The 12885-nt window shown below is 45.7% G+C and overlaps 1 protein-coding gene across 1 annotated transcript in view; it reads right to left on the bottom strand.

Moving 5' to 3' along the window:
• The window catches only part of LOC141268486 (granzyme A-like), a 52947-nt gene extending 43400 nt beyond the window's left edge, over positions 1-9547 (bottom strand). Inside the window, exon 1 of the mRNA XM_073680329.1 lies at positions 9332-9547. Within this exon, the coding sequence (XP_073536430.1) occupies positions 9332-9386 (55 nt within the window). The 5' untranslated portion in view covers positions 9387-9547. The remainder of the gene's footprint in view (positions 1-9331) is intronic.
• Positions 9548-12885: the final 3338 nt, after the last annotated feature.

Below are 12885 nucleotides of genomic sequence, written 5' to 3'. Positions count from 1 at the left end.
GGGAAGACCGGGGTGTAAGTACTTTCAGAGCAAGGGATCCGGAACTGCCGGGGCCGTACCTCTTGTTGCAGGGGGAAGACAGACTGCAAGCAGAGGAGTCATGTGACAGGGAAGCAGGGGGTGTGTCAAGAGAGAGAGCTGGGAGGTCAGGTGACAGAGGGACTCCTGGTATGGCTAGAGGGAAGAAGAGACAAGTACGTTTTGCGCGGAAAAGCGGAGCTGGATCCGGCTCAGCAGAGCAGCGTGAGAGGGTCCAGTCTCCCAGCTCCAGGACTGGGAGCAAGAGCCGAGTGCAGTTGACCGGAGGAGTCAGGCCGACTAGAGAAGAGACGCAGGGTGGGTGGAGCCGGGCACGTGAGGTGCCGTGTTATGGACTAGGGACTCAGCGGGTAAAACCGGAGACCGCCCGCTGCCGCCAGAAGGCAGAGCATTGTTTGGGTGGGGACGCCTGAAAAATCAACACCGGCATCAGCGTGCATCTGCCTTGTGAGGAGCGAGAGTCAGCTAAGTGAAAAAAAACTGTTGATTATAACCGGTTTGACTCGGCTACATCCAATTAAACTGTGAACTGTCAGTGAAAGACTTTTACCTGCTTTTCCCTTGTTTTTCCCCTGATTCTCCCTGCGTGGAGATTTACCCTGTTACTATAAACTTCCCCTGTTTATTAACCCCGTATTGGCTGCTCTGTGTTTCTGTGTCGCTGCATCTAAAGTGCCCGTGTTACAACTGCATACCCTATAAGTGTATAGCAGACTCTTTCCTTTCTAATGGGAACATGTCGTATTTGTTACTATGCTCCATGTGTCTTTAAATTCTTAGTGGGGTTTTTCCTAAAATTGTCAGCCGTTGGACTCACTGCACACCCTATAACTGCATAGCAGACCCTCTCCTTTCTGCAGACCCTCTCCTTTCTAATGGGAACATGTCGTACTTGTTACTGTGGCCCTGCTCCGTGTGTCTTTAAATTCTTAGTGGTGTTTTTACTAAAATTGGTCAGCCCTTGGACTCACTGCATACCCCATAACTGTATAGCAGATCCTCTCCTTTTTAATGGGAACATGTCATACCTTGTTACCGTGGCCCTGCTCCATGTGTCTTTAAATTCTTAGTGGGGTTTTTGCTAAAATTGTCAGCCGTTGGACTCACTGCATACCCCATAACTGTATAGCAGACCCTCTCCTTTCTAATGGGAACATGTCGACAGTGCCGTAACAATAAACTTCGGGGCCCCGGGGCAAAACTTCATAGTGGGGCCCCTCAACATTTCAATCACTAGAGGTTGTGCGGAACGTGGTGAAGCCTGCTACGCATTGTTGTATACAACACACAGGCTTCACCACGTTCCGCTAGACCTTTAATAGATTTTGTTGTTTATGATGCTAGTTTTAGAAGTTAAATATTCAGTGAATATGTTTGGAAAATTAATAAGGTGAATAATTCCAAATATTGCACAATTTTCAAATAACTGTATATGTTTATTAAATAGCAGGGCTTCACAGTTTGTCACAGAGATATTTGTGTCTGCTGAGACTGTCTTCTCTCAATGATGCTGAGAGTTTGTTACAGTCAGTGTGCACTGTGCCTGCCTTGCCAACTCTCTGTGATCTCCAGACTAACATATTGTTACAAATCTTGTGCTATGAGACTCTCCAGGCCAGTGCAGGTTTCCATTCATTGACAGCTGGCAGAGCTCCTGGAAATTATTGAAATGATAGTCTCTCCTGTCCTCCGGGTGACATTGTCTGGCAGGAATATAGGAGCTGGGTATTTTATGAGAAATTAAAGTATTAAAATACAATTTTTTACCATCAGTTTGGGGCCCCTTGGGTGGTTGGGGCCCCGGGGCAGTGCCCCGGCTTCCCCGGTTGTAGTTACGGCCCTGCATGTCGTACCTTGTTACTGTGGCCCTGCTCCGTGCGTCTTTAAATTCTTAGTGGGGTTTTTCCTAAAATTGTCAGCCGTTGGACTCACTGCATACCCTATAACTGTATAGCAGACTCTCTCCTTTCTAATGGGAACATCTCGTACTTGTTACTGTGGCCCTGCTCCATGTGTCTTTAAATTCTTAGTGGGGTTTTTCCTAAAATTGTCAGCCATTGGACTCACTGCATACCCTATAACTGTATAGCAGACCCTCTCCTTTCTAATGGGAACATGTCGTACCTTGTTACTGTGGCCCTGCTCCATGTGTCTTTAAATTTTTAGTGGTATTTTTACTAAAATTGGTCAGCCTTTGGACTCACTGCATACCCTATAACTGTATAGCAGACCCTCTCCTTTCTAATGGGAACATGTCGTACTTGTTACTGTGGCCCTGCTCCAGGTGTCTTTAAATTCTTAGTGGGGTTTTTCCTAAAATTGTCAGCAGTTGGACTCACTGCATACCCTACAACTGTATAGCAGACCCTCTCCTTTCTAATGGGAACATGTTGTACCTTGTTACTGTGGCCCTGCTCCATGTGTCTTTAAATTCTTAGTGGGGTTTTTACTAAAATTGGTCAACCGTTGGACTCACTGCATACCCTATAACTGTATAGCAGACACTCTCCTTTCTAATGGGAACATGTCGTACCTTGTTACTGTGGCCCTGCTCCATGTGTCTTTAAATTCTTAGTGGGGTTTTTACTAAAATTGTCAGCCGTTGGACTCACTGCATACCCTATAACTGTATAGCAGACCCTCGCCTTTCTAATGGGAACATGTCGTACCTTGTTACTGTGGCCCTGCTCTATGTGTCTTTAAATTTTTAGAGGGGTTTTTCCCAAATTTTGGCAGCCCTTGTCACAGCATGGGCATTACCACTATAGGAGACCCGCTCCTTTATAATGGGAACATTTTGTTTACTGAGACCCTCCTCTATGTCTATTCAAAGGGGTATTGGGTTGCGTCCAAATTTTTAGCAGCCCTTGCAGTCACTGGATACGCAATAACAGTATAGGAGACCCACTTGTTAATAATCGGAACAACAAAGCATAACCGGCTGATGGCTCTCTAACAATAGCTAGGGCCGACTGCTGGCCTTTTAACAATAGTAAGGGCTGTCTGATGTCCCTATAAAAATAGGCTTTATGACTTTCAGAGTCCCTCCATCATAAATAAAACAGGATGTGTGTGATGATGTGTCACACACCACATTGCCGGATAAGGTTGTAAAATGTTAAAATGACATTTCCCGGTGAATGCATTTGTCTTAAAAAAAACATAAAAACCCCCAAAACAATAGGATCTTTCTTTAATATAAAAAACAGCATCACCAATTAAACAACAATGTAATCACATTGTTCAGCTCATGCACCTCCTCCTCCATCTCCGAAATGACCACATCAGTCACAAGCTGACAGCACTGCAGCACTGCCTTGGCCAAGCGGCAACAGGCTATGCTGAAGATAACATGCTTAATGCTTAATTGACAAACCGCCCAGCGCTGCAGAGTTGTTGAAAGCTGTAACACAGCAGCCTGATCTGTGGCTCTCACCGCTGAACATAAAGCCAGGCATGGTCGTGTGTGACAATGGGCGGAACCTGGTGATGGAGAAATGAAAGCCGGGGTAGATATGGTTTCCCTCTATGCCAGTCCTTTCACTGAGCTAAAGAATATGGCTGTGGTGAAATACAACTCCCACTGAGAAGCTGTTTCAGATTGAAAACCATTGTGCCCACCAGAGGATTTGATTCTGAGGGCTAACCTTTCTCCCCCGCTCAAGAGCCCCATAGCAGCTGCAAAGTTAGCGCTATCATGAACTCTCCTAAGGTAAAAGCCAAGGCACACCATAGCATTCTCTGGTGGGACCATCCAACCCTGCCAAGAAGCAGTCCTGGCTAAAAAAAAGTGTGTGGAAAGGTTCCCAGACACTCTATGTCTGCTTTTTTACTGAGGAGGAAACACATGCAAACACGGGGAGAACATACAAAGTCCTTACAGATGTTGTCCTTGCTGGGATTTGAACCAAGGATCCCAGTGCTGCAAGTCTTCAGTGATAACCACTGATCCAATGTGCTGCCGTTCACACTCTAATATCTAACAGGCTGAAGAAACTTGCAACTACTGCCACTCTATCTTCAGCTCCTTTGTGAGAAAATGTATTTGGGCAACCACTCAGTCTACCAAATAAAATTCCTGAGAAGGAAATTGGGGATGGCTTCGCTACTGGTACTGGGGGCAGTGCTAATACCATGGCGTCGTGCCATAGTTTGCTGGAAATATTCCAGGCTGGTAGGAGGCAAGCAAATTCCCACAGAAAAGTACCAGCAGTAATGTTTAGGGACCCGCGCTTGTAGAAGACGGAGACAACACCGGTAGAAATAGTGACGGCTGGGGACCGAGTATGGACATGAGGCATGAGGCATGTGGTTGTGAAGAGCTTCCGCCTCCATGAGCCTAAAAGGGAAACATTTCAAGTGAAAGCAGCTTTACAGGACTTCCTGTGAGAAATGACACGCAGGGTAGATAGGGTTTCCCTCTATGCCAGTCCTTTCACCAAGCTAAATACAACTGTCATCAAAAAAAGTTGTGGACTGGCTCCGTACTTTCACCTGTCCACGTGTTTGTGGTCCTTCCCAGTAAGTGCACTGGAGAGGGCACGGGTAATGGTGTGGGACCCGTGCTTGTGAAAGGCGGAGGCGATACCGGGAAATATAGTGGCGGCTGGCGACCGAGTATGGACACCCCGCCGCCGCCGGCATGAGGTTGTGAAAATCTTCCGCCTCCACGAGCTTAAAAGGCCATATTTCAAGTGCAAAAAGCTGCCCAGAAATCTGGCAGTTTAGTGTTGCAGCCTGTGGGTGGGTGGGTGGCTGCATACTTGCACTTGCATTCCAAGTAACAGAAAACTAAGCAGATGGTGGCCTCTATCATCATCATGGCCTCACCTCGGCACTATGAACTCTCCTGAAGGAGAAGCCCGCCGGAGGAGTCTCCGGTTCTCTTGTGGGCCCGTCCAACCCTGCCGAAAAGCAGCCCTGGCTAAGAAAAGTTTGGGGGAAGGTTCCTGGACACTCTATAGCTGCTTTTTTAATGTGGATCGGCCAAGCTCATGCATGTTATTTCTCAAACCGCATTACAGATCAGGCCATTGTTCATCTCTGTATTCAAGAAATTAAATGCGCAAAGAAAGATGTGTGTGTGTGTCAAAGCACCACCGACAAGAGCAAGTTGATGTTGGACGGGCTACCATTGCTTCTGCAACAAGCTGCATTACAGGACTTCCTGTGAGAAATGACATGCAGGGTAGATAGGGTTTCCCTCTATGCCAGTCCTTTCACTGAGCTAAATACAACTGTCAGCAAAAAAAGCTGTGGACTGGCTCCGTACTGTCCCTGGCCACATTCACCTGTCCACTTGTTTGTGGTTAGGCGGTCCTTCCCAGTAAGTGCACTGGGGAGGGCACGGGTAATGTTGTGGGACCTGTGCTTGTGGAAGACGGAGGCGATACCGGGAAATATAGTGGCGGCTGGGGACCAAGTATGGACTCTCGGCTGCCGCCTGCATGAGGTTATGAAAAGCTTCCGCCTCCACGAGCCTAAAAGGCCACATTTCAAGTGCAAGCAGCTGTCAAAAATTTGGCAGTATAGTATTGAAGCCTGTGGGTGGGTGGGTGGCTGCCTGCATACTTGCGCTTGCATTCCAAGGAATGGGGTAGGGACAACTGAACGCTGCAGTGGGACAAGGATGTGGATGGTGATTGTTGCAAGTTGGCAACGACAGGTGCATGGCGGGAGGCATCTTCGCATGCGCCAAGGATCACTTATGATGGGCACACTTTTAGGCAGTGACCTGGGAGTCAGAGATGCTTCCAGAGGTCTTCCCCATGCGGTTCCCATGTCTTTTCAGCACTGTATGCATGTGTCTGATGATGTGTCACACACCACATGACCAGATAAGGTTGTAAAATGTTAAAATGAAATTTCCTGGTGAATGCATTTGTCTTGGTTGAAAGCAATGCAAAAGTGCAAAAATGCATCAAAAACGCTACGAGTGAACATAGGACAAGTTGTGGAGGAGTATTTTTGTGTTTGGTTATTTATTTTGCTTTATATACATTGTACATGTCATGGAAAGGATGTTCCTTAACATATTCCCCAGGAAAATCCATTTTGGTTTCGTTTTGGTATGTTTTATTGTGTGTCCGTAAAAGTGGCGTAATGCCTCTGACAACGTTGTTGACAGAAGTGACCTGGGAGTCATAAATGCTTCCAGGGGTCTTCCCCATGCTGTCCCCATGTCATTTGAGCACTGTTCCCATCGATTTGGGCAATTTTTAGGCCCTCTGCAGACCGCCGGGGGGAGCCGCCAGAAAAATGCTTGAGTTTCCCATAGACTTACATTGGGCTCGTTGCTCGGGCCGAGCACCCGAGTATTCCAATTTGCTTGACCCGAGCAACGAGTACCCGAGCATTTTAGTGCTTGCTCATCACTAATAATGACACGCTGACAGTCTAGGGGTGCAGATAATGACATCCTGACAGTCTTGAGGTGCAGATCATGACATCCTGACAGTCTCAGGGTGCAGAAAATGACACACTGACAGTCCTGTGTTATAGATAATGACACACTGACAGTCTCGGGGTGCAGATAATGGCACCCTGACAGTCTTGGGGTGCAGATAATGACATCCTGACAGTCTTGTGGTACAGATAATGACACGCTGACAGTCTCGGGGTGCAGATAATGACATCCTGACAGTCTTGAGGTGCAGATCATGACATCCTGACAGTCTCAGGGTGCAGATAATGACACCCTGACAGTCTTGGGGTACAGATAATGACACACTGACAGTCCTGTGTTACAGATAATGACACCCTGACAGTCTTGGGGTGCAGATAATGACATCCTGACAGTCTTGGGGTACAGATAATGACACCCTGACAGTTTGGGGATGCAGATAATGACATCCTGACAGTCTTGAGGTGCAGATCATGACATCCTGACAGTCTCAGGGTGCAGATAATGACACCCTGACAGTCTTGGGGTACAGATAATGACACACTGACAGTCCTGTGTTACAGATAATGACACCCTGACAGTCTTGGGGTGCAGATAATGACATCCTGACAGTCTTGGGGTACAGATAATGACACCCTGACAGTTTGGGGATGCAGATAATGACATCCTGACAGTCTTGGGGTACAGATAATGACAAACCGACAGTCTTGGGGTACAGATAATGACACACTCACCGTCTTGAGGTGCAGATAATGACACCCTGACAGTTTGGGGATGCAGATAATGACATCCTGACAGTCTTGGGGTACAGATAATGACACACTCACCGTCTTGAGGTGCAGATAATGACACCCTGACAGTTTTGGGATGCAGATAATGACACCGTTACAGTCTTGGGGTACAGGTTAAATACACATTGACAGTCTTGAGTTACAATATAATCACATACTAACACTTGGGGTAAAGGATGGTGACACGCTGACACTTTGAGTAAAGGATGGTGGCACATTGACATTTAGGGCACTGGACTATTATACTTGGTGCACAGAACAAAGACACAACCTTCATACTTGAAGTCCAGGATAAAGACAGACTTTTACTAGTTACAGGAAGATGGCACTTGGGGTACAAATATTGAATTTTTTAGGTTTTCGGCTCTCTGCCAACATCTGTTAATCACATGGCCTACGGTACTGTAATTATAACACCTTGAGCCTCGTTCATTCACTCTCCTGATGGGCAATTATTGTACTGTTATAGAACCTTGACAAGTAGCAACCAGCTACATACTGCCATATATTCTATAATGGCTAACTCTGACTAGTTTTTGGGGTATGAAAGCAACCTGTATTGATCTTTTACTCACAATTCATGAGTAAAATCTGTATTCAGTGAAAAAAGATTTTCCCTTTACTGAGAAAGGAAATGACAGTTGGTGCTCCTAAGATTCTATGGAGAAGGGAGGTGGGAAGGAAGAGATGGATGCAGACACAAATATTCTGCTGTAAGTTCTCATAAAATGATAGTTACTGTTCTCCATAGAACTTTAAGAGCACCAACTGTCATTTCCTATCTCTGTAATGGGAAAGTCTGTATTCACTGGAGAGAATTTTCACTGACTTGAGAATTTTGAGAGTGGATGATCAATTTGTAAAAAGAAAGGCGCAGATTTCTCTGATACGATATACTTAATTTCACATGTACTATGAAAAATATAAAACAACAGTTACACATTAGGTTTTCCTAAAAATATTGAATTCCAGTGAATGTGACCCACGCAAAGGTACTTACCTCTAAGCTTAAATTAACTTATATAGAAATTGATGGAAGCGACTTGTCTCAAGAAAGTACAGAGGGCCATGTCGACCATTGTGTAGCATCCTCTCTTCTTTTTACAGCAGGGAAGAGAGGAAACCAGTTGCTGGCATTGCGGGAGAGTAACGTTGTCTGATGTAGGATTCTTGATGCTCCACAGTCCTGGATCTTTGCTGAATTTTTAATTTCATAGTGCACCAAATATTTTTTATTGGACTGCATTGGCCCGGGAAAGATGGCAGCGTTTCTGTATTGTGTTGATATTTGGATTCCTCTCTGCATGACATAGATTTAACTTGCATCTGTTGATTGCATGATGACCTGTGTTCACAGACAATGATTTATGGAAGTATTTTCGAGCCCATACAGTGATTTTCATGACTGATTTTCCTGAAATGCGGTGATTTACCATGCCTGTTTTAATACAGTGCCACCTGATGGCGCGGAGAGCACGAGCATCCAATATTTACTGATGGCCTTGTCTCTTTTGCACATGGATTTCCTCACAATCTTTAAATCTTTTGATGATTATGTACTTTAGATGGTGAGATAGTCAAAGTCTTGAATTTTACGTTGAGGAACATTTTTCTGGAATTGTTCCACAATTATTACATGCAGTTGTTTAAACCTCTGACCATCTTTGCATCTTAGAGACTCTGCCTCCCTAACATGCTCTTTTTATACACAGTTATGTAGCGCATTTAAAAATTGATGACATATCAAAAATGTTTAACTGAGTTATTTTTTTCAAATAAAATGGAAAAATGTCTAACTTTCAACTTCTGATCTGTGTTCTATGCTTTGTTGTGAATAAAATATAGCGATAGCAAAATTTCCAAATCATCACATCCTTGTTTTCTTTACATTCTACACAGTCTCCCACCTGTTTTGGAATTTTGGATGTGTGAAATGCAATGAAATAGCTGCCATTCAAATAAATGCACATTTATTTGAGCCAAAGCTTATACTTTCTTTCCAATGTAAAGTATATGAAAAGTGTTCTACACAGTATACTATATATTAGAACACTGATACAGTAATTATATACAATTGATAAAAAATGTATTTACTTACCATCGCAGACCATAATAGTAGCTGCAAGGAAAATGTAGCAAAAAAGCGTCATCATGACACGTACAGAATATTCCACCTGCTTAATATGGTTAGTATTTACTTGCAACAAAACTTTGGCCACTTTTATTTTTCAAATGCAAAATTGCAATCTCTGTCCCCATATAAATACTGCAAAGTGTGGTTCCAGGGAAATACTTATACAACTGTCACACATTGCTACATGTGACAGTTGCCGTTATCTGAGATTAAGATATGAAGCCACAAACACTAAGAAATATACTACACAACATATCAGCTGAGAAACTATTCACCTCCAAATTAAAATTTATGAAATTATTCCAAATAGTTTATGTCGAGGTAGTCAGCCCTGGAAGTCTGCAAAGTCGCAGCTGTTCTATCCCAGGTGGGCGGAGAAGGAAGGGTTTGACTGTGTTACCTGTTTATTGTCCGCTTTGTGGTTCAATAAAATATTGTCACGCTGTTTTACCCGCATCCTGTGTTGTCTGAGTAGTGTTACGCCCAGGGCCGGCTCCAGGTTTTCATGGGCCCCGGGCGAAAGAGTCTCAGTGGGCCCCTTTAACACAAGCTGTCCCCTCTTCCTTCATATATGCAGACATGCACGCACACACACAGTACACAGATATGCACGCACACACACAGTACGCAGGTATGCACGCACACACACAGTACGCAGGTATGCACGCACACACACAGTACGCAGGTATGCACGCACACACACAGTACGCAGGTATGCACGCACACACACAGTACGCAGATAGATATGCACACACACAGTACGCAAATATGCACGCACACACACAGTACGGAGATAGATATGCACACACAGTACGCAGATATGCACGCACACACACATACACACATGCACATGGTACACAGATATGCGCACATACAATACGTAGACACACATACACAAACATATACACATACAGACATACATACATATTTGAAAACAAATTCTTAAAAACATATATAAAACGGACATAAATATATATACACAGTCATACATACTGACATACACAGACATTTACATCATACACACATACATTAGAAATATTTTTAATATGGGGATTGGGAAAGCTGGCAACAAGCCTCGCTCACCTGCCACCGGTCCTGTCTCCAGTCGAGCTCCTCTGCCATGTGGCTGTGCAGGGCCACCGGCGTGTCACAGACATAGGGCCCTGGACAATCAGAGGGGCCCACTCACTGTCAGGGCCCGGGCTGCTCCCCCTCATCTGTGCAGGGCCGCCGGCATGTCACAGACATAGGGCTCTGGACCATCAGAGAGGGGCCCACTCACTGTCAGGGCCCGGGCTGCTCCCCCTCATCAGTGCAGGGCCGCCGGCGTGTCACAGACATGGGGCTCTGGACCATCACAGGGGCCCACTCACTGTCAGGGCCCAGGCTGCTCCCCCTCATCTGTGCAGGGCCGCCGGCGTGTCAGAGACATGGGGCCCTGGATGATCAGGGGGGCCCACTCGCCGTTGAGGCCTGGGCTGCTCCCCCCGCATCTGTTCAGGACCTCCGGCGGTGTTTGATTGCCGGCACTTCAGACATAGCGATGCGCTGTGAGGCTGTGTCTGCTACCAATGACGCGACATGGGCGGCACAAAAGCAAAATTAAAGGGGCAGTGTCGCCCCTGCCGTGTCATTAGTACCAGACACAGCCGCACAGCGCACTGCGCGCAGCCATGTCTGGTAAAGTGCCGGCAATCAAGCAGTGCCAGCGGTCCTGGCTGCACAGATGCCAGGGGAGCAGCCCGGGCCCCAACAGCGAGTGGGCCCCTCTGATGGTCCAGGGCCCCGGCACTTGCCCGGGTACGCCGGGTGCTGACGCCGGCCCTGGTTACGCCCACAGAAGACCCCGGGTCTTCACAGCCCGCAATACCCATACTGGCTGGCGGCTCTCCCGACCTGAGTATGACATATTCTATGCAGCTGTCATGCTCGGGTAGGGAGAGCCGCGGTCAGTCTGAGCATTGCCTTCTGATCTCGGTCCGATTTATATGGCTGTCTGATTGTGCCCTAAGATGGGTTTCTCGTTACTCGATCAAGTATTGTGGGCGCTTGAGCACCATGCGTGAGTCCCCACCCCGCATGTTTTGTACCTGTTAGACATCCAATAAACATGCGGGGATTACCACTGCTGCACCATTAAAAGAAAAGTCCTTTTCAGGGCTAAATGCACTAGTAAAACTGCTGTTACCTGCATTCAGTATAGAGATAGCTGGTGGAGGAGGAATATTTTTGGATTAGAGGCATATAGGCAGGCAGGCGGATTATAATGAGGGCAATCTGGGCTACCAGCATGGATTTATATAGTGTGACCGTAAAAGAATGGTAAACAATAAAAAATAAATATATACTTACCTTCTGATGGCCTGCCGGCGTCAGCGGTCGCGTGACCCGTCACATGACTATATGACGTCACGGCAGGTCCTTTTCAGACCATCGCGAGCTGCCGGCAAGCCAGGACGCATTGGATAAAGACACCAGGGGCCATCAGAAGGTAAGTATAATATTTATTTTTTATTTTATTCTTTTTTTACAGGTTCTACAGGTTTACAGTCTCCTCTTCTCCAGACCCGGGTACCGACCGCACATTGAAACGCATGGATCCCGCATGTACAGATGCAGTGATGCGGATTCCATGGGTTCCAAATCAAGTCAATGGCGGCGAAAATGCCGTGCTTCCGCAAAATAATTGGTAGTGCTGCGGATTTTTCCGCAATGATAACCCGCAGCAGAAATTTCCGCAGCATGTTCACAGCACATGCGGCTTATCATTGGGGAAATGGCAGACCTTCTACCAAGCGTTTTTAAGCGTTTCAGCAGCGGAATTGCCGCTGCGGAAACGCTTAAAAAACGCATAGTGGGCACACAGCCTAAAAAAAATTATTATAATTAATATATTGTGCCAAACTAATTTCACGTGAACTATCACATGATCTATCACAGGGGATCATGTGACATGTGATACATCAGGTGTGTGTGTGTGTGTGCGGGGGGGGGGGGCGCGCCTTCCAAACTGCCCGGGGCCCTTGCTACTCTTAATCCACCCCTTTAGGCAGGGTTTATCCCCTTTCTGACATTGTACATAATAATACGTCCCTGTGCCCTGTGCCTTATGGACTAGGTACGTATTATTACAACATGGCAGTGCATGATCAAAGTAACTTGTGTCTGCAGGGCTGACAGTTTATAAGGTATAGCAGTGATCTATCTTATAACTGCGATCAGCCTGCAGAAACTGAAAGTCCCATAGTGGGACTAAGTAAAAAAGTGAAAAAGAAGTAAAAAAAAAGTTGTAAAAATATAAAAAATATATATATACAGTACAGACCAAAAGTTTGGACACACCTTCTCATTTAAAGATTTTTCTGTATTTTCATGACTATGAAAATTGTACATTCACACTGAAGGCATTAAAACTATGATTAACACATGTGGAATTATATACTTAACATAAAAGTGTGAAACAACTGAAAATATGTCTTATATTCTAGGTTCTTCAAAGTAGCCACCTTTTACTTTGA

Source organism: Phyllobates terribilis, unplaced genomic scaffold (assembly GCF_046119375.1).
Source record: "Phyllobates terribilis strain yellow unplaced genomic scaffold, ASM4611937v1 Scaffold_1__5_contigs__length_1240528914, whole genome shotgun sequence".
NCBI classification, from domain to species: domain Eukaryota; kingdom Metazoa; phylum Chordata; class Amphibia; order Anura; family Dendrobatidae; genus Phyllobates; species Phyllobates terribilis.
Note: the sequence above shows the minus strand (reverse complement) of the source record. Positions and strands in the feature narration are given on the sequence as shown.